Genomic DNA, 26,396 nt, shown 5'->3' on the forward strand with positions numbered 1-26,396 from the left:
ACAGTGTTGCTTACCCGCCCGTGTTGAACACTTTCAGCTTGAAGGTTGAAATGACCTACATGACACATAGGTATAGTTGAGTAGGATTTTCAAGGCATCCATGTGATCTAGGAGCACATGTCCCATTAAAAGTCACCTGGACTTTGACTTAGGAGCTTTTCAATGGAACCTGTGTTCCTAAATCACTTAAACAAAAAGGAGTCTAGTGGCACCTTAAAGACTAACAGATTTATTTGGGCATAAGCTTTCGTGGGTAAAAACCTCACTTCTTCAGATGCAGAGAGTGAAAGTTACAGATGCAGGCATTATATACTGACACATGGAGAGCAGGGAGTTACTTCGCAAGTGGAGAACCAGTGTTGACAGGGCCAATTCAATCAGGGTGGATGTAGTCCACTCCCAATAATGGATGAGGAGGTGTCAATTCCAGCAGAGGAAAAGCTGCTTCTGTAATGAGCCAGCCACTCCCAGTCCCTATTCAAGCCCAGATTAATGGTATTAAATTTGCAAATGAATTTTAGTTCTGCTGTTTCTCTTTGAAGTCTGTTTCTGAAGTTTTTTTGTACAATGATAGTGACTTTTAAATCTGTAATAGAATGACCAGGGAGATTGAAGTGTTCACTTACTGGCTTATGTATGTTACCATTCCTGATGTCCGATTTGTGTCCATTTATTCTTTTGCGGAGGGACTGTCCGATTTGGCCAATGTACATGGCAGAGGGGCATTGCTGGCACATGATGGCATATATAACATTAGTGGATGTGCAGGTGAATGAGCCTTTGATGGTGTGGCTGATATGGTTGGGTCCTCTGATGGTGTCGCCAGAGTAGATATGGGGATAGAGTAGGCAACGAGGGGTATTCTATCTGCTACCCAAGATCCATAAACCCGGAAACCCTGGACGCCCCATCATCTCAGGCATTGGCACTCTTACAGCAGGATTATCTGGCTATTTGGACTCTCTCTCTTCAGACCCTACGCTTCCAGCACTCCCAGCAATTTTTTTTAGACACCACCGATTTCCTGAGGAAACTACAATCCATCTGTGGTCTTCCTGAAAACACTATCCTGGCCACCATGGATGTAGAAGCTCTTTACACCAATATTCCACATGAGGATGGACTACAAGCTGTCAAGAATAGTATCTCTGATGAAGCCAGTCCTCGCTTACACACAACCCCCCCAACCTGAAGCAAATACTCACCAGCAACTACACACCACACCACAGAAACAACAACCCAGGAACCAATCCCTGTAGCAAACCTCGTTGCCTACTCTGTCCCCATATCTACTCTGGTGACACCATCAGAGGATCCAACCACATCAGCCACACCATCAAGGGCTCATTCACCTGCACATCCACTAATGTTATATATGCCATCATGTGCCAGCAATGCCCCTCTGCCATGTACATTGGCCAAACCGGACAGTCCCTCCGCAAAAGAATAAATGGACACAAATCGGACATCAGGAATGGTAACATACATAAGCCAGTAAGTGAACACTTCAATCTCCCTGGTCATTCTATTACAGATTTAAAAGTCACTATCATTGAACAAAAAAACTTCAGAAACAGACTTCAAAGAGAAACAGCAGAACTAAAATTCATTTGCAAATTTAACACCATTAATCTGGGCTTGAATAGGGACTGGGAGTGGCTGGCTCATTACAGAAGCAGTTTTTCCTCTGCTGGAATTGACACCTCCTCATCCATTATTGGGAGTGGACTACATCCACCCTGATTGAATTGGCCCGGTCAACACTGGTTCTCCACTTGCGAAGTAACTCCCTGCTCTCCACGTATCAGTATATAATGCCTGCATCTGTAACTTTCACTCTCTGCATTTGAAGAAGTGAGGTTTTTACCCACGAAAGCTTATGCCCAAATAAATCTGTTAGTCTTTAAGGTGCCACCAGACTCCTTGTTGTTTTTGTAGATACAGACTAACACGGCTACCCCCTGATACTAAATCACTTGGGCACTTTTGAAAATCACCCCCTTATTGTTGACTTCAGTGACAACTTACTGCAGCGTCAGGCACATGAACTAATTCATTCGTTCTTAACTAGGGGTACGCAGTGGTCTTCCAGGGGGTACATCAACTCCTCTAGATATTTGACTAGTTTTACAACAGGCTATGTAAAAAGGACTGGCAAAGTCAGTACAAACTAACATTTCATACAGACAATGACTTGTTTAGACTGCTCTATATACTATACACTGAAATGCAAGTAAAATATTTATATTCCAATTGATTTATATTATAATCATATGGTAAAAATGAGAAAGTCAGCAATTTTTCAGTAACAGTGAGCTGTGACACGTTTGTATTTTTGTGTCTGTTTTTGTAAGCAAGAAGTTTTTAAGTGAGGTGAAACTTGGGGGTTTGCAAGACAAATCAGACTCCTGAAAGGGGTACAGTAGTCTGGAAAGGTTGAGAAACACTGAACTAATTCACTTCCTCATCAGAAATGGTAAAAACTTCTCATACTTCATCTCTACACGTAGCATTCAAATCAGAATTGGAGTAATGTGAATAGGAAAAAACCCCATATTGCCTTTAAAAAACAAAGGCTTGAGTTTTTAAACGTAATTTGACTTTTATTTAGAGCCCAATTCTTCTCCATCTTAAGTCAATGCTTCTAAATTTAACCCTGTTTCCTATATATGCCCAGGATCTTCATTCTCATAACTGTTTTGGGTCTCACCTTTAGGGCAAAATCCTGCCCTTTGCTGCTTGGAAGTGCTATGAAGGGAGAGAGCACTGGGAACCTCTTTCCCCAGCCCAGCAGCAGGGCAATATTCCATATACAGGGCAGGACTGGCCAGCACGGTGCAGCTGGTTTGGGTAGTGCGACTGGTAGATTCTGGATATACACCTGGTGAAACCAGCCCCAGGAGCAAACACCCCAGGGCCAGGGGGCAGAGCCCCTATGCTGTACCGATCTCTAGCTAAGGTTTTGGGCTCCTTGTGGCTTTTAGCAGCAGTCCCCAGGCTGATCTAACATATACTGGGGACTGGTCTTGCACATAGCAGCCTCCAGATTAGAAGAGTTCATGGTCAACTTTTATTCCCTCCCCTTCCATTTAATGCTGTGGGCAGTTGGACCGGACCCAGGATCTGGCTCATAATGTTCAATAGAATGCTAGGCTGGGCTACAGCAGTGCCACAGATAGGAGAGCACAGCTGCAAAGGGGCACAGTCTGGCAACTGGTGGTGTAATCTAGTCCCCTGCATCCTTCAGCATAAAGGGCTCGATCCTGCAATATGGTGCATCTCCTGAGAGGGGCCGAGCCTGCCCCTTTCCCCTGAGCCAGCGGAGTTGAGGAAGCTCAGTGCCTCACGGGAATGGACCATGTTGCAGCCTGCAGCATCTACTAGACTGATGTGGGTGCAAGGTGCACCCTACAATGCAGACTGCTTCAGCCTCCCTTGGCCATCCTGCCCAACGCTGCTCAGGGAAGTGAGGCAAGGGAACCTGGAGAACATAGCCAAGAAAATGAGCCTCTAAAGTGATCACCTACAAACTTGATGTCAGTGAGTATTTCCAGCTGAGAATGTGTGGGGAGCTGGGGATATTTCCTGTGACAGAATAAATTAACGCTGCCATGCAACTGTGGAGTTTGGTCCCACTGAGCTGTGGAGGACACAGGGCTCTGGTCATGAGAGAGGGAAGAGTTGGGTGGAGGCCTGTGTTATCTCCCATAGAGCCCCCATAAAATCTAGACTGAGTCAGGACCAGTGCAACCATTTAGGCAAACTAGGCGGTTGCCTAGGGCGCCAAGATTTGGGGGCACCAAAAAGCGGTGCCCCCAATTTTTTTTTACAGCGTTCCTATGCCCCCTCCCCAAGCATGCGATCGCCGCTCCACTTCTCCCCCCTCCCAGGCTTGCAGCGCCAATCAGCTGTTTGGCACCACAAGCCTGGGAGGGGAGGAGAATTAGAGCGGGGGCAGCATGCTCAGGGAGGAGGCAGAGCAGAGGTGAGCTGGGGTGGGGAGCTACTGCACAGCTCCCCAAGACGGGGAGCTGCTGCGGGGGGGGGGGGGGGGGGAAATGCCACGGGGGGGGCGCCTCAAGGCGTGGGGGCGTGGAGCTGCCGCAGGGCTTGGGGGGTGGGGGGCACAAGGTGGAAGTTTTTCCTAGGGCGCAAAACTTCCTTGCACCGGCCCTGGACTGAGCTCTGCCTGGTACCTCTGGAGACTCCTGCTGGTCATCTTTGGGATTAGCTCTGCAGGTTGATAGGCCCACTCCTGTTGGTGAGTCACCCACCCTCAATTCTGCTCCCAGACCCACCTCACTCCAAGGATCGCAGCATCCTCTTCATGACACAGCCCTCCGGCCATGTCACGATCTGGGTTCCCCCCTTCCAGGGGCAAGTGCTATAGTCCAACTGTTCCACCACTTCCTCAGTGGGGACTGCAGCCAATTGTCTAGCCACTTCTCGGCAGCCCCAGTACCCTGTTTGCCCTTGCCCCAGACCCTCAGCCTGCAACTCCCAGCCACCAGCCAGAAGCTCTTCCCTAGCTCCCCTGGTCCCTGCTAGCAGCATTGCTTTGTCTGTGCTGGCTTCCCTCCATCTGCAAGGCAGCCAGTCCTCCTTCCTTGAACTCCAGGGAGTAACTGACAGTGCTCTTCCTTGCAGCTCTTCTTAAATGGGTTTGCCTGGCCCGGAATGGTTGCTCCTCTCAGCCCCTCTCTAATTGGCTGCCTCTTGCACAGCCTCCCTAGGGCTCTATTAACCCCTTCGAGACTAATGTGGGGCCAATGCCCCATCACACCTGCACTCAAACACAGGCTGTCTCTTGTTTCCACCACAGAAGCAGTTACCTTAAAAGTTTGCTGTCCTTGTTTAGAGCAGACACATCTGTGCTCGAGGCTGAGCCAAGGACTCTCTGTTCCAAGTCAGGGAGGGGACCGTGAGTTAATATTGTGTCTTTCACACTCTGAAGAATAATTACAATTATTTCAGGCAACATTTCAGCTCCTTGGCTCACTCATCTTTGCCCTACTTCTATTCCTTGCCTCTCTTGGTCCCCTTTTGTTACATTCATGGTCACCTCACCTGAATGCTCCTGCCCCAGAGAGAAAACTCAAGGGTAATGAAGGAATCTCATTGTTGGGCAGGTACAAAAGCAGTGATGCATATATTTCTGTGACCTCAGTGGTATTCAGAACACCTCTCCTCGTTAGTAGCATTTATACATTAGGGAGATTAATTTTTTTCACTGGCTATTCAGGTTAAAATAATATAACAACAAAGTAATATGGCAATGAGGGAGGTGGACACCTGTGGAGCTCTAATCCAGAGCTAGAAAATAACCTACATTAAAAATAAATTTAACCTAGAGGACTCATAATAAAGCGTGGCTCAGACAAAAGGTGGGAGACGCCATGCAGAATGAGAGGACAGGTAGGAGTCCAGATGAGCTACACAAGCCCTTTATGTTTCCACTGTGTAGTAAGATGTACAGGGTGGCATCTACAAAAGTACTTAGGTGGCTAAACCCCAGACTTAAGTGCATTAATCTTGGGTTTAGGCACCTGAGTCCCAGTTTTGGCTCCTCACACAACTCCCACCAAACCCTGTAGCTGGCTTAACTCACTTGGTGCCTAAATGTTCAGGGTGAAAATTCCCTTTGAGCCAGTGTTTCTACCTCTGGGCATTCATGCTGCTGCTTCCCATAAGGGGTCCACATGCTTGTCTTGTGCCTAAGCCCAGGGGAAGACAAGCGTTGGGCTGCCTACGTCGCATGCGGGGCCCAGTCTGGTAGGTGTGCTCGGAGGCTGTCTCCTGGATCAGGGCCCGTTTGGATGCTGGTAGGAGATAGCACACACCTTATAGCCCGGTGATTAGAGCACTCACCTGGGATGTAGGAGAGTCAGGTTCACTTCCCTCTTCCAGAGGGGGAGAGAGGCTTTGATCAGGGATCCTGAGAGGACAGTTCTCTGAGCTATGGCATATTCTGGGGGTGAGGGGCTCCTTCAGTAAATCCTCTTGAGGCTGTTCCATGGTGGCTAAATAATGAGCGCAATTGGAGCAAGGGTTGATTGGGGGAGTATTCTCCTGAGAGGTGGGAGGCCCCTGTTGAAATCTTATCTGCCTCGCTGGCAGAAAGAGGGAAGTTAGCCTGGGACTGCCACACCCCAAGTGCGTGCTCTAACAACTGGGCTAAAAGTTACAAGGTGGGCTCCATCTCCTCCTGGCTCCTGTGGAGTGTATTCTTAGGTGCCTATTTTCCCCCATTCAGAGTAGATGGAGCTTAGGTGCCTCACTCAACTTTGTGGACTGCACCTGTGATTTTTCTAGGCACCTAAAAGTCAGGCACCATGACACTCCGCATTGCACCGCCTAAGTCCCTTCCTGGATCTCACCGCCCTCTTCATATGTTCAGGTATATTTGCTGGTTGATATTGACTGAAAATTTAATTACATAGGGACTCCTTTTTCTGATCATTAAGGGGGATCTTAAATATGATATAGCTCTGATCTCTGCTCCACTCCCCTGTTAACTATCGACAGCCCTTTGTATGAACATTTCCAGACTGCGAGGGTGAGCTGCTCGTCACATTATGGGGCAACAGTCCTGCGCTCAGTGACATCAGTGGGAGTTTTATCATTGACTTCTATAGGGGTAGGACTTGACCAAGTGTCATCAGGGGAACTAGTACAAGTTTCACATACTCCACTTACCTTGTATTGAGCCTCTTTCCCAGTTGATGGGGCGGCAATTAAATTATCCTGTGTACTAGCCGAAGGGAGAAGGCTCAGATTATTCTGGTCATCTTTTATTTCTCTGACGATATCTTCAATATCATCAGGAATCGAGTTTGACAAGGCTTGGCAACACTTGCTCAAAGACAGAAATTTCTTCTGGCTGCTAGTGCTTGGCCTGACTTCTGGCAATGAGGCTTCACTCTCATATCGCTGCTTCTCCAATGGACGAGCGGACGCCATGTCCTCTCTCCCTGCTGTGTCTGGGGGTGATTGGTTCTCAAAAATCAAAGAGGATTCTACTTTTAAAATTTGTTCAAAAGCTGCCTCTTCCTCCTCCTCTCGCTGCTTCACCTTTGCCTCAATATCATGGGTTACTAGTCGCATGATAAGATCCTGCTGGTTCTCTACATCTTTTAAAAGCTCCACTTTAGCTATGTCAGGTTTAAACATGTCCCAGAATGAATTTCTGCTGACAGGCTGAAATTGAAGAGAGAGCTTTTGAAGAGAGCTTAATTTCAGAGTCAGTTTTCTTATGATTTTTTTCTACTGTTCACTAGTTAGAGAGGAAATAAATGGAGGTGCTTTTAGACTTGCATTTGGATACATTTTTTTCACTTCAGTTGAGACCTCAGAAAAATCCTGATTTTTTCTATTAAAAATATTAGCTAAAAAAAACCCCATGGGAATATGAAAAATATTGTGATATAGCATGGCCAGAGGGCAGCAGGAGAGTGATAGATGGGAGATATGTAAGCCCCAGGATGATAGCCTTATTCCCTGTAGAGGGAAGAGAGGCTACTACAGATTAATTAGACCACCTGAAGCCAATTAAGCCAATTAGAGCACCTGAAGCCAGTCACCTGATAAACCCCCCCCTGCTTCAATCAGACAGTTGGAGAAGTTGAAGCAGAGTGGTTTTAGTGTTTGAGCAGAGAGCAGTTTGGAGGGAAGCAGAGGAGAGTTTGGAAAAGTGCTGTGGTGGGCCAGAAGACCAAGACTCTAGGTAAAGGGAAACCCAGCTTGTACAGAGCAGAGGGACTCCACAGGCACAAGGGGTTGAGAGAAACCTTGCCCAAGCAGAGAGAGGGCAGGAAACCCCCAAGCTGAAGGGCCGGAGAGGGAAGTAGCTCAGGGGAAGGAATCGCTCGTTCAAGTGGTTTACTGCTATCCCTAGGGCCCCTGGGCTGGGACCCGGAGTAGAGGGTGGGCCTCTGGGAGTAGTATCTGGGATACTAGTGGGACAGTTAATACCCCAGATCAGGGATGAGAAATAGTGCCCTGAACACCCCCACAAGAAGAGAAAGCGCGGGACCCATCATAGTAGTTGTCATAACTATAAAGGGAAGGATAACAGCCCTCCTGTGTACAATACTATAAAATCCCTCCTGGCCAGAGACTCCAAAATCCTTTTACCTGTAAAGAGTTAAGAAGCTCAGGTAACCTGGCGGACACCTGACCCAAAGGACCAATAAGGGGACATGATACTTTCAAATCTTGGGGGAGAAGGCTTTTGTTTGTGTTCTTTGTTTGGGGTTGTTCGCTCTTGGGACTAAGAGGGACCAGACATCAATCCAGGCTCTCCAAATCTTTCTGAACAAGTCTCTCATATTTCAAACTTGTAAATAAACAGCCAGACAAGGCGTGTTAGTTTTTATCTTTGTTTTCTCAACTTGTAAATGTACCTTTTACTAGGGTGTTTACCTCTGTTTGCTGTAACTTTGAACCTAAGGCTAGAGGGGGGTCCTCTGGGCTCTTTAAGTTTGATTACCCTGTAAAGTTATTTCCCATCCTGATTTTACAGAGATGATTTTTACCTTTTTCTTTAATTATAAGCCTTCTTTTTAAGAACCTGATTGATTTTTCCTTGTTTTAGACCCAAGGGGGTTGGATCTTGATCCACCAGGAGTTGGTGAGAGAAGGGATGGTTAATTTCTCTTTGTTTTAAGATCCAAGGGGTTTGGATCTGTATTCACCAGGGAATTGGTGAAGAGTCTCTCAAGGCTACCCAGGGAAGGGAATTAGCACTTTGGGAGTGGTGGCAGCGGACCAGATCTAAGCTGGTAGTTAAGCTTAGAATTTTCATGCAGGCCCCCACATTTGTACCCTAAAGTTCAGAGTGGGGAAGCAGCCTTGACAGTAGTGCTGGCAATTTGCCACAATATGTAAAAAATCAAATGTATGTGTGCTTGCTATTTTGGGTGCATTTGTCATGGACTTTAAGGCCAGAAGGGACCAGCATGATCATCTAGCCTGACCTCCTGCTCATCGCAGGCCACAAAACTTCACCCACCCACTCCTGAAATAGACCCCGAACTTCTGGCTGAGTTACTGAAGTTATCAAATGATGGTTTAAAGACTTCAAGTAACAGGGAATCCATGATTTATAATAGTTTCAAGTGACCCGTGCTCTATGCTACAGATAAAGGCAAAAAAACCCCACAGTCTCTACCAGTCTCTGCTGGAGGAAAATTCCTTCCCCAAATATGGCGATCAGTTAGACCAAGAGCATGTGGGCAAGACCCAGTAGGTAGGCACCTGGAAAGAATTCGCTCTAGTAATTCAGAGCCCTCCCCATCTAGTGTCCCATCACCAGGCATTGGAGATATTTGCTGCTAGCAGTTGCAGATCGGCTACCTGCAGTCCCATCACACCATCCCCTCCATAAATGTATCAAGCTCAGTCTTGAAATTACTGATCTATTTAGGGCATGGCTACACTTGCAGATGTAGCACGCTTTGAGTTAAACCAGCCTTCAGAGAGCGCAGTAGGGAAAGCGTTGCAGTCCGTCCACACTGACAGCTGCAAGCGCACTGGTGTGGCCACATTTGCGGCATTTGCAGCAGCATTGGGAGCAGTGCATTATGGACAGCTATCCCAACTTCTTCCCATTCTGGCACTGTGGCTTGTGGGAAGGGGTTGGGGGGGTGCAGGGCATTCTGGGTCCTGTCCCAACGCCCGTGTTGCATCGCTTCACATCCCAGCAATCCCTGTGCTTCCATCCACATTTGGCACCGTCTTTCAACGTTTTTTGTACTGTGCGCTCTGTCTTCCCTTTCGGTCAGCAGGAATGGAGCCCGAACTGCCGAGGAATATGCTGACGAGTCTCACCAGCACGTCACGTTTGGCAGTTGAGTTACTCCTTAAGATCCAAACTGACAGTGAGGACTCTGATGATGATATTGACTCGAGTAACCCATACGACACAAGATTGCTTGTGGCATTCATGGACATACTCACCACAATGGAATACCGCTTTTGGGCTCAGGAAAGGAGCACTGAGTGGTGGGATCACATCGTCATGCAAGTCTGGGATGACTAGCAGTGGCTACAGAACTTTCGGATGAGAAAAGCCACTTTCATGGGACTGTGTGATGAGTCCCCCCACCCTGCAGTGCAAGGACACGAGATTGAGAGCTGCCCTGATGGTGGAGAAGCGGGTGGCAATTGCAATCTGGAAGCTGGCAACTCCAGACAGCTACCAATCGGTCGCTAACCAGTTTGGAGTGGGAAAGTCGACCGTTGTAATCGTGTTGATGCAAGTTTGCAGGGCCATTAATCGCATCCTGCTGAGAAGAACCGTGACTCTGGGTAATGTGTGTGTGACATTCTGGCTGGCTTTGCACAAATGGGTTTCCCTAACTGAGGAGGGGCGATAGGTGGGATGCATATTCCAATTCTGGCACCAGCCCACCTAGCCTCCAAGTACGTTAATCAGAAGGGCTATTTCTCTATGGTTCTCCAGGCGCTTGTGGATCTCCGTGGCCATTTCATTGACATAACGCAGGCTGGCCTGGAAAGGTGCATGATGCATGCATCTTTCGGAACACTGGCCTGTTCAGGAAACTGCAAGCTGGGACTTTTTTCCCAGACCAGAAGATTACCATAGGGGAAGTCAAAATGCCCATTGTGATCCTTGAAGACCCTGCTTACCCTTTAATGCCGTGGCTCATGAAACCTTACACAGGGAGTCTTGACAGCAGCAAGGAGCGGTTCAACAACAAGCTGAGCCGGTGCAGAATGACTGTGGAGTGTACTTTTGCCTGTTTAAAGGGCCGCTGGTGCTATCTGTATGGGAAGCTGGAGCTGGCCGATGACAGCATCCCCATGGTTATATCTGCATGCTGTACCCTCCATAAAATTTGTGAAGGGAAGGGTGAAAGATTCATTCAGGCATGGAACTTGGAGGTTCAGCACGTGGAGACTGAATTTGAACAGTCAGACAGCAAGGTTATTAGAGGGGCCCAGCACAGGGCTGCAAGGGTTAGGGAGCAATTTGAGGCTGGAAGCCACCAGTAATGTTTGGTACCCTGCACAGGAGTTAAGTGCGGTGGTTCCAATGCTAGTAGGAATCTGTGTTTGCTACTCTGACTTGCAGTGCCTGTTGCTTTCCTGGGCTAAGGTATCTTTATGCAATAATAAAGAATGTTTTCAAAGCCAAAAAATCCATTTATTGAAAAGAAACACAACTGTCTGGGAAACAGAAAGGGCAAGGTGGTGGGGTGGGGAATGGTACAATCACAGATTTGTGTATGTCCTGTTATCATACTCAGCCTTCCTGTCTGGAGTGCTGTGCAATGAGTGCTGCACTTCAGGATGGCTATAATGCATGATGATGGGGGTTGAGTGCAATGGGTAAGGGTCGTAGTTTTCAGAGCTGGGTGGTGAAGCTACAGGTGTTGGAGGCAGCTGGTGGCGATAAGAACCCAGATGTTGGGGAAAGTGGGTTGGAGTTGACATGGGGGCACAAGGGAAAGAGTTTTGGGACAAGGGCTGCAGGGGGGGGCGAGGGTGCATGGCTACGAGCACCTGGATCGACTCCGCTTGGCGCTCCATGATGCTTATCAGCTGATCCGTGCTTTGCTGCCGGAGTTCCGCGCTTTTGTGCTGGCGCTCCTCATTCTGCTGGCGGATCCTCCTTTCACCCTCCCTCCACTCCTGCGCTTTTAGATTCTCGTTAAGTGACTGCTGCATTACTTCATGCAGCATGTCGTCTTTGCTTCTATGTGGCCTCTTCCTAATTCTTTGCAGTCTTTCGGCCGGTGATAACATGGACAGCTGAGATCTCAAGGTTGTATCTGTAAAAGCAAAATGCAACACTTAACAGAGGCAGCATTGTTCACACCAGACAGAGCAATGATTCCCCCATACTTAAGGGCAAGCACAGTCTACACAATAGCATAATTTGCTCATCCATAAGCAAGCGCATATAACCCATGGGAGCCCCAAAATGGTGAAAAGAACAGGAGTACTTGTGGCACCTTAGAGACCAACAAATTTATTAGAGCATAAGCTTTCGTGGGCTATGGCCCACTTCTTTGGATGCATATAGAATGGAACATATATTGAGGATATATATATATATATATACGCACATACAGAGACCATGAACACGTGGGAGTTGTCTTACCAACTCTGAGAGGCCAATTAAGTAAGAGGAAAAAAAACTTTTGAAGTGATAGCCCAGTACAGACAGTTTGATAAGTGTGAGAATACTTACAAGGGGAGATAGATTTAATGTCTGTAATGGCTCAGCCATTCCCAGTCCTTATTCAATCCTAAATTGATTGTATCTAGTTTGCATATCAATTCCAGATCAGCAGTCTCTCGCTGGAGTCTGTTTTTGAAGTTTTTCTGTTGTAAAATAGACACCCACAGGTCTGTCATTGAATGACCAGATAGGTTAAAGTGTTCTCCCACTGTTTTTTGAGTATTATGATTCCTGATGTCAGATTTGTGTCCATTAATTCTTTTGCATAGAGACTGTCTGGTTTGGCCAATGTACATGGCAGAGGGGCATTGCCGGCACATGATGGCATATCACATTGGTAGATGTGCAGGTGAACGAGCCCCTGATGGTATGGTTGATGTGATTAGGTCCTATGATGATGTCACTTGAATAGATATGTGGACAGACTTGGCATCGGGCTTTGTTACAAGGATAGGTTCCTGGGTCAGTGTTTTTGTTCAGTGATGTGTGGTTGCTGGTGAGTATTTGGTTTAGGTTGGGGGGTTGTCTGTAAACGAGGACAGGTCTGTCTCCCAAGATCTGTGAGAGTAAGGGATCATCTTTCAGGATAGGTTGTAGATCTTTGATGATGCGCTGGAGAGGTTTCAGTTGTGGGGCTGAAGGTGACAGCTAGTGGTGTTCTGTTATTTTCTTTGTTGGGCCTGTCTTGTAGGAGGTGACTTCTGGGTACTCGTCTGGCTCAGTCAATCTGTTTTTTCACTTCAGCAGGTGGGTATTGTAGTTTTAAGAATGCTTGATAGAGATCTTGTAGGTGCTTGTCTCTGTCTGAGGGATTGGAGCAAATGCGGTTATATCTTAGAGCTTGGCTGTAGACAATGGATCATCTGGTGTGTCCTGGATGGAAGCTGGAAGCATGTAGGTAAGTGTAGCGGTCAGTAGGTTTCCGGTATAGGGTGGTATTCGTGTGACCATCGCTTATTAGCACAGTAGTGTCCAGGAAATGGGCCGCTTGTGTGGATTGATCTAGACTGATGTTGATGGTGGGATGGAAATTATTGAAATCATGGTGGAATTCCTCAAGGGCTTCGTTTCCATAGGTCCAGATGATGAAGATGTCATCAATGTAGCACAAGTAGAGTAGGGGCGTTAGGGGACGAGAGCTAAGGAAGCGTTGTTCTAAATCAGCCATAAAAATGTTGGCATACTGTGGGGCCATGCGGGTACCCATAGCAGTGCTGCTGACTTGAAGGTATATATTGTCCCCAAATGTGAAATAGTTGTGGGTGAGGACAAAGTCACAAAGTTCAGACACCAGGTTAGCTGTGACATTATCGGGGATACTGTTCCTGATAGCTTGTAGTCCATCTTTGTGTGGAATATAGGTGTAGAGGGCTTCTACGTCCATAGTGGCCAGGATGGTGTTTTCTGGAAGATCACCGATGGATTGTAGTTTCCTCAGGAAGTCAGTGGTGTCTCGAAGATAGCTGGGAGTGCTGGTAGCGTAGGGCCTGAGGAGAGAGTCCACATAACCAGACAAGCCTGATGTTAGGGTGCCAATGCCTGAGATGATGGGGCGTCCAGGATTTCCAGGTTTATGGATCTTGGGTAGCAAATAGAATACCCTTGGTCGGGGTTCTAGGCATGTTTGTGTACAGATGTGTTCCTGTGCTTTGTCAGGGAGTTTTTTTAGCAGATGGTATAGTTTCTTTAAGTAATCCTCAGTGGAATCAGAGGATAGTGGCCTGTAGAATGTGGTGTTAGAGAGCTGTCTAGCAGCCTCTTGGTCATATTCCAATTTATTCATGATGACGACAGCACCTCCTTTGTCAGCCTTTTTGATTATGATGTCAGAGTTGTTTCTGAGGCTGTAGATGGCGTTGTGTTCAGCATGGCTGAGGTTATGGGTTATACCACCCTATACCAGAAACCTACTGACCGCTTGTCATAACTATAAAGGGAAGGGTAACGGCTGTCCTGTGTACAGTACTATAAAATCCCTCCTGGCCAGAGACTCCAAAATCCTTTTCCCTGTAAAGGGTTAAGAAGCTCAGGTAACCTGGCTAGCATCTGACCTAAAGGACCAATAAGGGGACAAGATACTTTCAAATCTTGGGGGGGGGGGAAGGCTTTTGTTTGTGTTCTTTGTTTGGGAGTGTGTTCGCTCTCGGGACTGAGAGGGACCAGACATCAATCCAGGTTCTCCACATCTTTCTAAACAAGTCTCTCCTATTTCAAACTTGTAAGTAAATAGCCAGGCAAGGCGTCTTAGTTTTCCTTTGTTTTCTCAACTTGTAAATGTACCTTTTACTAGAGTGTTTATCTTTGTTTGCTGTACTTTGAACCTGAGAGTAGAGGGGAGTCCTCTGAGCTCTTTAAGTTTGATTACCCTGTAAGGTTAATTTCCATACTGATTTTACAGAGATGATTTTTATTTTTTTCTTTAATTAAAAGCCTTCTTTTTAAGAACCTGATTGATTTTTCCTTGTTTTAAGATCCAAGGGGTTTGGATCTTGATTCACCAGGAGTTGGTGGGAGGAAGGAGGGGAATGGTTAATTTCTCCTTGTTTTAGATCCAAGGGGTTTGGATCTGTATTCAGCAGGGAATTGGTGAAGGTTTTTCAAGGCTTCCTAGGGGGGGAATCCATTGGAAATGGTGGCAGCGATCCAGGGCTAAGCTGGTAGTTAAGCTTAGAAGTTTTCATGCAGGCCCCTACATTTGTACCCTAAAGTTCAAAGTGGGGATACAGCCTTGACACCGCTACACTTACCTACATGCAGATGTCTATTTTACAACAGAAAAACTTCAAAAACTGACTCCAACGAGAGACTGCTGAGCTGGAATTGTATCTAGTTTGCATATCAATCAATTTAGGATTGAATAAGGACTGGGAATGGCTGAGCCATTACAAACATTGAATCTATCACCCCTTGTAAGTATTCTCACACTTCTTATCAAACTGTCTGTACTGGGCTATCTTGATTATCACTTCAAAAGTTTTTTTTCTCTTACTTAATTGACCTCTCAGAGTTGGTAAGACAACTCCCACGTGTTCATGGTCTCTGTATGTGTGTATATATATCTCCTCAATATATGTTCCATTCTATATGCATCCAAAGAAGTGGGCTGTAGCCCACAAAAGCTTATGCTCTAATAAATTTGTTAGTCTCTAAGGTGCCACAAGTACTCCTGTTCTTTTTGCGGATACAGACTAACACGGCTGCTATTCTGAAACCTGCCAAAATTGTGAGTAAGCACAGGGTCAAGGGCGAGTGATTGTTTCACGGCTGTACTGTCCTCTGGGTGTCTGTGCCTTGGGGAGAGCCAACAGCTGCAGGGGGCCCCTATAGACTCATACCCTTTAAGGTCAGAAGGGACCATTATGATAATCTGGTCTGACCTCCCGCATGATGCAAGCCACAAAGCCGTCCCTACCCTTTCCCTTGACCCTGCTGTTGAAGTCCCCAAATCCTGTGGCTTAGAGACTTCAATTAGCAGAGAATCCTCCTGCCAGCGATACCTGCCCCATGCTGCGGAGGAAGGCGAAAAACCTCCAGGGCTTCTGCCAATCTACCCTGGAGGAAAATTCCTTCCCGACGCCAAATATGGCGATCAGTAAAACCCCGAGCACGTAGGCAAGATTCTCCAGCCTCACCCTCATTAGCCATTATACTATTTACCTGCCATGGCACGCTGTTCCTTTGACTAAAATCACGTTATCCCCTTAAACCATTCCTTCCATAAACTTATCTAACTTAATCTTAAAACCAGACAGGTCCTTCGCCCCCACCGTTTCCCTCGGAAGGCTGTTCCAATATTTCACCCCTCTGACGGTCAGAAATCTTCGTCTAATTTCAAGCCTAAACTTCCCCACGGCCAGTTTATATCCATTCGTTCTCGTGTCCACATTAGTACTGAGCTGGAATAATTCCTCTCTCTCCCTGGTATTTATCCCTCTGATATATTTGAAGAGAGCAATCATATCCCCCCTCAGCCTTCGTTTGGTCAGGCTAAACAACCCGAGCTCCTCTAGTCTCCTTTCATACGACAGGTTTTCCATTCCTCTGATCATCCTAGTGGCCCTTCTCTGTACCCGTTCCAGTTTGAGTTCATCTTTTTTAAACATGGGAGACCAGAACTGCACACAGTACTCCAAATGAGGTCTCACCAGCGCCTTGTACAACGGAAGCAGCACCTCCTTATCCCTACTAGATTACCTCGCCTAATGCATCCCAAGACCGCATTGGCTTTTTTCACCCCCACGTCACGTTGTCGACTCATAGTCATCCTGCGGTCTACAAGGACCCCGAGGTCTTTCTCCTCCTCCGTTACTTCTAACCGATGCGTCCCCAGCTTGTAACTAAAATTGTTGTTAGTCATCCCTAAATGCATCACCTTACACTTTTCACTATTACATTTCATCCTATTTCTGATACTCCAATTCACAAGGTCATTCAAGTCTCCCTGCAGAATATCCCTATCCTCCTCCGAATTGGCAATACTTCCCAGTTTTGTGTCATCTGCAAACTTTATCAGCCCACTCCTACAATTGGTTCCGAGGTCAGTAATAAATAGATTAAATAAAATGGGTCCCAAAACCGAACCTTGAGAAACTCCACTGGTGACCTCCCTCCAACCTGACATTTCACCCTTCAATACGACCCTCTGCAGTCTCCCCATTAACCAGTTCCTTATCCACCTCTGGATTTTCATATCGATCCCCATCTTTTCCAGTTTAACCAATAATTCCTCGTGTGGTACAGTATCAAACGCTTTACTGAAATCAAGGTATATTAGGTCCACCGCATTTCCCTTATCTAATAAGTCTGTTACTTTCTCGAAGAAGGAGATCAGATTGGTTTGGCACGATCTGCCTTTGGTAAAACCATGTTGTAATTTGTCGCAATTGCCATTGACCTCAAGGCCCTCAACTACTTTCTCCTTCAGAATTTTTTCTCCAGGACCTTGCACACTACAGATGTTAAACTAACAGGCCTGTAGTTACCTGGGTCACTTTTTTTCCCTCTCTTGAAAATAGGAACCACATTAGCTATTCTCCAGTCTAACGGAACAACCCCCGAGTTTACAGATTCATTAAAAATTATCACTAAGGGGCCTGCTATTTCTCGCGCCAATTCCTTCAATATTCTCGGATGAAGATCATCCGGTCCGCCCAACTTAGTCCCACTAAGGTGTTCAAGTTTGGTTTCTACCTCGGATACGGTAATCCCCCCTCCTGTATCCCCCTCCGTCTCGCTGCTAATATTCCTAATCCCTTCATTGGCCTCATTGAACACTGATGCAAAATATTCGATTAGATATTGTGCCATGCCTAGATTATCCTTAATCTCCTCTCCAGCTATAGTCTTCAGCGGTCCCACTTCTTCTTTCTTTGCTTTCTTCCTATTTATATGGCTGTAAAACCTCTTACTATTGCTTTTAATTCCCCTCGCAAGGTCCAACTCTACACGGCTTTTGGCCTTTCTCACTCTATCCCTACATGCTCTGACCTCACTAAGGTAAATTTCCTTACTGATCCCTCCCCTCTTCCACTCTTTGTACACTTTCTGTTTTTTCCTAATCGCCCCTTTGAGACGGTCACTCATCCAGCTCGGTCTAAATCTCTTGCTTACTAACCTTTTTCCTTTTTTTGGGATACAGGCCTCCGACAGCTCATGCAGCTTTAACTTAAAATAATCCCAGGCTTCTTCTGCCTTTAGATCCATTAATACGTTTGCCCAATCCACTTCCCTTACCAGTCCTCTTAATTTGTTAAAATTAGCCTTTTTAAAATTATAAACCCTAGTCTTTGACTTAATTCTGTTAATCCTTCTATATGCAACACTGTCCCCACATTTTCCACAGCAGTTCATCCTGGAAGATATCTTGCTGCTGAGGGTGACCTGGGAAGCAAGGGAGGGTCTCTTATTACAATGCAGCTTCCGCCCTGGCCCATATGCAGCTTGCCTTTGTGCAGCAATGGTCCTCCCGCCCCTCATGGTACAGTGTCACAGACATGTTACCCTGATTGGGACAAGGACCACAGTGGCTCTCCCAAGAAACCAGCGCAAGCACATTGCCCAAGTTCTGGATGAGACCTTTGAAGAGCTCACTGAGGCCGATTACCGAGATGTGAGAGAGCACATCAATGCCCTATTCTGCATGTAGGTATGGATGCAGCCCTAACCCTCTTCGCCCCAAGAGCCCGCACTGAATAACTTCCTTCCCAAAATAAAAGCTGCTTACCGGGCACTTCCTCTGGTGTTTGGCCTTCCCCAAACACTGGTTGCCATAACTGGGTACCTTCCTCCTGGCTTGAAAACAGCTCCTGGCTGCATGCATCTAGGGATGCCGGAGTGTCTTCCTCCTCCTCAGCACCCTCGCTCCTGCTTTCCTCCTCCTCCTCCTGCCTTGTTGAACTGGGCTCTGAAGTGTCCATGGTGGTACTCGGAGTGGAGGTGGGGTCGTCCCCAAGTATTGCGTCCAGCTCTTTGTAGAAACGGCAGGTCACAGGGGCAACATCAGAGCGGTGGTTTGCCCTGCAGGCTTTGTGGTAGACATTCTGCAGCTCTTTCACTTTAACCCTGCACTAAAGTGCATCCTGGTCATGGCCCCTTTCCATCATGTCCCTTGATATCTGCCCAAAGGTATCATAATTCCTACGGCTGGAGTGCAGCTGGGACTGGACAGCTTCCTCCCCCCCAAACACTGATGAGGTCCAGCACCTCACCCTTGCTCCATACTGGGGATCACCTGGCGCGTGGAGGCATGGTTACCTGGAAAGATTCACTGAGATCACTTCATGCCTGGCTGAGCAAACAGGAAGGGTATTTTCAAAATTCCCAGAGAATTTAAAGGGCAGGTCTGATTGTTGGTCACCTGAGGGCAGGGCAGTAGATTTCAAAGTGATGACCAGAGTGGCTAGAATAGGCATTGTGGGGGCACACTTCTGGAGACCAATCACAGCTCATTAACAGACTAGGGCGTTGTGGAAGTAGAGAGAGAACTGACAGGTGCCGCGGTGCTCCAGCGGAGGTGCATCAAACCTTATTCCACTCGCCGAGGTGGATTACCAGGAGCGCTGTAACCGCGGAATCCGGGAGCTCTATGTGCCTTGCCAGGGTGGAGTGCATGGGGCTGCTTTAATGCGCTCTAACTCGCAAGTGTAGCCATGCCCTTAGTCTTTGCTCCAGAACCAGTCAAGTGAAGGGACTGAAACAACGTCTAGATGTCAGGCAATGGGGGCACCATGGTAGGAGCAGGGGAGCTCAGATAGTATTGCTAATCTCTAACACTAGCTAGAGACCAATGGAATGCTAATGTGACCAACAATAGCAAAGTAGAAACACACTGCAAAGGAGCAGCTGGTTGTGGAGCCAGTTGGCTCTGGCAGCAAGAAAGGAAATAAGGGCGACTGGGGCAGTAGGTTCTTTTATAGCCTTCTGCCCCATGTCCGGGTGCCCAAGGTGGCTGGCCTGTAGCTCCAATGTGTATGACTTTCTCTGTGGTTCGGAGCGCACGGTGCCAAGGGTGCACATGTCTCAAGAGCGGGGATCTGGCCAGGGAGAGGGACTAGTTCTCCTTTGGACGAGGGAGGACCAGGAGAGAAACTAAATGTTAAATTAACTGAATCATGGGAAACCCCAAGACAATCCAACGTGATGCTCTAGAATGGAAAACAGAGTCCCACTTTCTCTTCTGAAGAACCTACTCTGCTGGCCGAGGGGCTGCCACAGCAAAGGCTATGAGAAAGAGGAGAAAAGGAGACACTCATAGGATGAAATATTGGTCTTGCTGAAGTCAATGAGAGGTTATGAGCCACTATCTCTCCTCCTGGAGAGGGAACCAAATCCAGGAAGTTTCAGCACTTCCAAAATGTGGGTGAAAATCAGTAAAAAAACAAATAATGGCTTTTGTGAAACCCAGGACTTTTTCAATAAAAATCCATAAAAACTGGAAATGAAGGGCCTTACTGATGCAGCAAAGTTCTTAAGCTCTTAGTCCCATTGACTTCAGTGGGATTCACATGCTTAAAGTTAAGTGTGTGTGTGTAAATGCTTTTGAGATCATGGCCCTGGGGAGGTTAGGATGAACAATTTTTTAATCAATCTGAATATGAAAATTCCTATGTCACAACCTGCTCCAGTCCTCCTCTCTGGACAGATCCTAGTCAGTTGGGATAGGATCCCACTGCCGAATCCCATGTGCTGCTGAGCCCCCTGGGTCTGGCAGGTGATTGGTCATGATTCTTAGCTCTGGGTCTCTCAGGTGCATTCCCAGGTGCAGACCCTGGGTCTGACACTCTTCTTGGGAATGAGACCCTGCAGTCTGACCACCCAGGCTCCCTCCTTCCTCCACTCTCTCCAGCTGGGTCTTCTGTTTCTGGTGATGGAAAAAGCCCTTTGGCTTAGAGAGCACCAGTCTCTGACATGCTTGGGCAGGTGGTCAAGTGGAGAAACTGAAGTTCTCCCAGCTGTGTGCTGAGCAGGGGCGATTCCAGCTGCCCCTTCTCCCCAGACAGATTTCCGTGAAAAGAATCCATTCAAATTCAGTGGCCCTATTGGCAGCTAGCCCCGTGTCCCAGCAAGGGACAGGCATCATGGCTGAGGGCTCATTGTTAACTTTCTAGGACATGTTCCCACTGTGACATTCTGTACCTCGGGGGGACACCCAGCACCCCCGTGTTCATCCTTATAATATAATTGTGTGGTATCTAATGCAAAGTTTGTCATGTCGGGTGTCTTCAGAAGGCTCATGATGTACCGAGCATTGTTATAGTAATGTTATAGTAATCGTTGTTATAATAATGTTATAGGTTGTAATTTCATGTATATAGTTATGAGGCTGAGAATGTGTCCTCATGGCTTAAAGCAAGCCCAGGCAAAAATTCTCCAAGAGCAGAGGGCCAGTTCACACCTCATCAGGGCATATATGGGACAAACCCAGCCCAGCCTCACAGGAACAAAAGACACTGGCCTAGGCAACAACAAAGGATCTGTTGGACTCTCCAGTGAGTTACTCCCCTTCTGTTGGTCAGTTTGGGACTGCGATGAGGTAATGTTCACCTGACTCTGAAGGGGGGGGGGGCAAAGCCAAGAGGGAAGAAAAACATGATAAAAGGGAGAGATTTGCCATGCTCTTCCTCTCTCTTCCACCTCCATCTACAGACATCACCACTAAGTGACTGAAGCACTGATCAAAGGAGAGATCCTGGCTGAAGGGCAACCAGCCAGCCTGTGGTGAGAAGCATCTAAGTTTGTAAGGGCATTGAAAGTGTTAAGATCAGTTTAGAATGCGTTTTGCTTTTATTTCATTTGACCAAATCTGACTTGTTATGCTTTGATTTATAATCCCTTAAAATCTATCTTTCATAGTTAATAAATTTGTTGGTTAATCTACCTGAAGCAGTGCGTTTGGTTTGAAGCGTGTCGGAGACTCCCCTTGGGATAACAAGCCTGGTACATATAAATTTCTTTGTTAAATTGACGAAGTCATGTAAGCTTGCAGTGTCCAGCGGGCATAACTGGACACTGCAAGACAGAGGTTCCTAGGGTTGTGTCTGGGACCGGAGATGTTGGCTAGTGTCATTTGGTTGCACAATCCAAGGAACAGCTTACATGCCAGAGGCTGTGCGTGAACAGCTCAGGAGTGGGGTTTCTCACAGCAGAGCAGGGTAAGGCTGACTCCCAGAGTCAAGGATCCGAGTGACCTAGCAGATCACTGGTCCAGATAAAAACAGAGGGGAACGCCACACCCAACCCTTTTGCATGAGCCTCCACTACCCAGAATAGACCGGTTGTTAACATCCCAGGATGCCTTAACCCAAGATGGAAGTTACAATGCAAAGGGACAGTTACAGAGAAGGTTACAATCATGGCATTCACCAGTGGTGAGCTGGAGCCGTTTCACACACTCTAGCCCCTGACTGCCCCCCACCATGTTGTTAAATTTAGAAGCCCTTTTAGAACCGGTTGTCCCACGCGGGACAACTGGTTCTAAAAGGGCTTTTAAATTTAACAACCGGTAAAGCTCCGGCAGCTCTCCACCCCGCCCCCAGCCCCAGCTCACCTCTGCCTCCTCCCCTGAACGCTCCACCCCTCTTGTCCTCCCCCTCCCCTGCTTCCCACGAATCAGCTGTTCATGCGGGAAGCCTGGGAGGGGTGAGAAGCAAGCAGCGGCTTCGCACAGGTGAGCTGGGGCGGGGGGCGCGAGGAGTGTTCCAGGGAGGCACGGCACGGCCCCGGCCGACCTGCTCGGCCCCAGCCAAGCGGCTCCGGCCCTGGCCCCGGCTGAGCGGCGCGGCTGTAGCGCTGCCAGCCACCTCCAGGCAGCGTGGTAAGGGGGCAGAGAGCAGGGAGGGGGTGTTGAATAGAGGCCAGGGGAGTTCGGGGTGGTGGTGGGTGGATAGGGGTCGGGGCGGTCAGAGGGGAGGGAACAGGGGGATTGAATGGGGGCAAGGGTCCCGGGGGGCAGTCAGGAAGGAGCAGGGGTTGGATGGGGCGGTGGGGGGCAGTCAGGGGCAGGGATTCCAGGGGACAGAGAAGGGGTGGTTGGATGGGGCAGGGGTCCCGGGGGGCCATCAGGATTGATAGGAAGGGTTGGATGGGGTGGCAGGGGGTAGTCAGGGGACAGGGAAGGGAGGTGGATGGGGCAGGTCTCCAGGGGGGAGGGCGTCAAGGAACGTGGGGGGTTGGATGGGGCAGGACCACGACCCCCTTGTGGGGTGAGGAGGAGGGAACCGGTTGTTAAGATTTTGGCAGCTCATCACTGGGCATTCACAAAACAAAATGGAGTTTACAAGTTGACACAGACATATCCCCCAGACTGCCAATCTCACTCTGTTTACTTACCTCCTTTGGTTTTACATCCAGCCGTCCTGATACATCCAGAGAGGGACGTCTTTCTCTTTTTCTCTTTTCTTCAGCTCCACTAGTTTCAGCTGCAGGACTCTTCCCAGCCACTGATGCTCTTCTCAGGTCTGCTATACTCAGTCCAGTGTAAGCGAAGCATGCTTTTTTCAGCTCCTCAAGAGGCTCTGTTTTTATGGAAATAACTGCTAAATGTTCTGACACGATGTCCGGATCTATTTGTAATGCTTTATTTCCAATATAAGGGATTATTTTAATGGGTAGCCTGGTTTCTGTTGGTTGCTCATTTGCATTTTCATCTCTGATTGAACATTCTGGTGCAGGCACTGTATGAAGGGAAATTTGTGCATGGACTCTGTCAACAATTCTGTCAAGTGCTATAGCGCTCTGGCTGACCATCGGTGGATTGTCTTTAAAAGCAAGTGCTAAATGGCAATTAGAGATTTCGTTAATTATTATACTAGCTACTTGTTGAGGAAAATTTGTTCTGGAACTTGTTACATTATCATAAAAATCTTGCTGAGATCCAGATTTTTGCAGGACATTATTGTAAATAGCATGAGCCACTTGATTAAGAGTCTCATTGTGTTCTGGATTTGCCATATCACCTGCTGCTTCTACAAGACTGATTTTATTTTTGGACATTAGTTTTTCCATGGACTGTTTCAGCTTCCCAGCAACTTCATTCACTTCAGTCTTTGATAAACTTCTTTTTTCTGGGCTTCTGCTGTGAGTTGACTTTAAGATTTTAGACAAGAATCTACTTAATATTTCTTCCACAAACATCACTGGTAACACAGGGATATGTGATGCCAAGGGATGTTTCGGCATCTCTATATTGGTAAGAATCTTTTTAATAATATTGACAGCCTCCAGCATTAAAGGTGAACTGGGTGGTGGCTCTTCCTCCGAAATGGGTTGAAATTCATGTTTAGAAGTATCACTTACCATTAAAGAAGCTATTCTATTAGCTAAAACATCATTCTTGTTTGTTAGATCTTTGTGAATAGAAACATCAGAGTCAGATTGTTTCAAAATGCGCATATAAACAGAATTGACAACATCTCCAGTAGCTTTGCTGTCTTCTTCTTGTAAAGAGTCTGGTTCATTGATATTTTCACTAATCTTTATCTGATTTTTTGAAAGGAGCACTTGCAGTGAATTCATTATTTTGGAAGTTACATCCTTCACTGAAGAAATATTTTGTGCATCTAAGTCCAAAATGGGAAATATGGACAAGAGTTTATGTAAAAGTTTAGCTGAAAGTTCTTCTATGATGAGAGAAGATAATTCACTAATATCTGATGTTATGGGGTTTGTGTGATCCAAGGGTTCGGTGAGGTCTCTAAGCATATCTTCAACAACATTGTCCGCTTCAGCACATTGGTGAGGTGTTAATTCTCCAGAAAAAAAGTTCTGCAATTGATTCCTTGAGATCTCTCTTAATACCAAGCCAGCTATTGCTTCAGAAAGAATTGTGCACCCACTTTTTAAACACTTCTGTATTGTTAATTGGGATCCAAACTGTGGCAAAAGCTTATTGTACACGGATTCTACGACTGTTTGAATAATGGCATCGCCATCTCTATGCAAACATTTAACATACTGAATAATCAAATTCTGATCTTTAGAGATTTCTGTCATAACCTTACTTACTAGCTTCATGTGATTAAAGTCAAATTCTGCAATCTGATTTTCCTTTTCTGCAGAGGAAAACATGTTGGAGTGTTCAGGGAGAATTTTAGATAACAGTTTGGTAATTATATCTTCTAAAAATCCACGTGGTATCCTAATAGTATGTGTGGTGGAAGTCTGGCATTGTGTGCTGAGTTTGTTGGCCTTCTGTAAAACCTCTTCAGAAATTAACCCAGATTCTAGAGGCTTAAATATAGTAGAAGATGATGCTTTTGCCAATGGTCCCTGAAATTGGTAATCAATAACTTCTCTCCTTATTGAAGTAGCTAATGTTTCTACTGAAGCACTGTGGTCACTTTTAATGTCTGTATAATCTGAGGCCTCAGAATCACATTCTTTCAAAATGTCACATAAACTGGAGTGAATAATTTTAGTAGCCAATGTGCTAACCTGTGGTGGGGGACCCGGACTTTCCAACAGTGGCAGCTCCTTGACTTGAGACTTTGAACACTCGTTTAACATTGAATCAATTAAATTTGTCATCACATTAGAAGGATCAGTGTCAGCTGTCTTTCTGTCCTGGGTGTCTATGTTTTGAGAAGAAGTGATTAATTTGCTTATTAGTTCACTACACATTTCTTTCAAAAAAACAGCAGAATTAATACCATCCTGTGATTGTATTGCCTGATTCTCAGTTTCACATGATGGCAGAAACTCACCATGTTCTTCATGCATTGACCTATGCATTGCTTCCCCTTTGGGAGATTTCTTTATGCCTATTTTACAGAATGACTTTCTTGCAAATTGTCTTCCAATCGGGGGGAGAGTTATCCTGGAGCTAAGTGTTCTTATTGTTTCCAGTGCTGGTCTAGAAGATCTTGGTTTGGGAGCTGTGGTGTAGAAAATAGACTTTCTGGTTCTCTCTGATGTAGTGGGAGCATCCCGTGCAGAGAACTGGTTACACTGGATAGTTGGAAGATTACGTGGAATTTCCTTTTCCATTTCTGTTTTTTCGTCTGAATTAATCACCATGCCAGGAACACTGATAGGTGGAAAGGTTTCTCTTAAGTCAACTTCTAATTTTTTAGCAGACATTTTCATTCCTTCTGACATTGTAACACCCTGACCAGGAATTTTATTATTTCCAAATGCTCGTCCAGGTTTTTCCATATGAAGATTTCCAAACTTCGATTCTGAAGTAATTTTCATCTGACTTTGACTGCATTGCTCTAATATGGCACCAGTTATCTCACTTGCCATGATGTTTTCTTCGGAGATGTCACTAAATGGAGATATTTCTCTTTGGCTAATTTCTTTTTCAGGTTTCCACTTGATGATTTCCAGAATTTTGGTAACAGCAATTTTAGCATAAATGCTCAGTTCTGAATGGAGTCTTTGGACTTGGCAAATTGCATTCTGTATGCTTTCTCTGGTAATCACACTGCTAATCCTTGATACTTCGGAAAAACTATGAAAGGGTTCTAATGTGGGCAGAACTCTTTTATTTGTAGTTCCTGGCACTTTATGTTCAAATGATAATTCTATTTCATTTGCTACTTGAGTTGAGAGAGGCCTTAGGAATGGTTTCTGTTGTGCACCAGACCTATTTTCAACAGGGAGTCTCATTATTTCAGAAAATTTACATTTAAAGTCATGTTTAAATTGAAAGGCTACAAATGACTCCAGTGTGAATATAACACTTTCAACC

General features: G+C 46.4%; 1 protein-coding gene across 1 annotated transcript; it reads right to left on the reverse strand.

Moving 5' to 3' along the window:
* Positions 1–10: 10 nt before the first annotated feature.
* LOC135973475 (fibrous sheath-interacting protein 2-like) lies at positions 11–26,052 on the reverse strand. Its single transcript, XM_065556810.1, has 3 exons — positions 23,036–26,052; positions 6,697–7,197; positions 11–55 (listed from the first exon to the last, which is right to left on the reverse strand). The coding sequence occupies exons 1-3, from the start codon at positions 25,946–25,948 to the stop codon at positions 11–13; spliced, it is 3,459 nt and encodes a 1,152-aa protein (XP_065412882.1). The 5' UTR covers positions 25,949–26,052.
* Between the last annotated feature and the right edge of the window lie 344 nt (positions 26,053–26,396).

Source organism: Chrysemys picta, chromosome 9, assembly GCF_011386835.1.
Source record: "Chrysemys picta bellii isolate R12L10 chromosome 9, ASM1138683v2, whole genome shotgun sequence".
NCBI classification, from domain to species: Eukaryota; Metazoa; Chordata; order Testudines; family Emydidae; genus Chrysemys; species Chrysemys picta.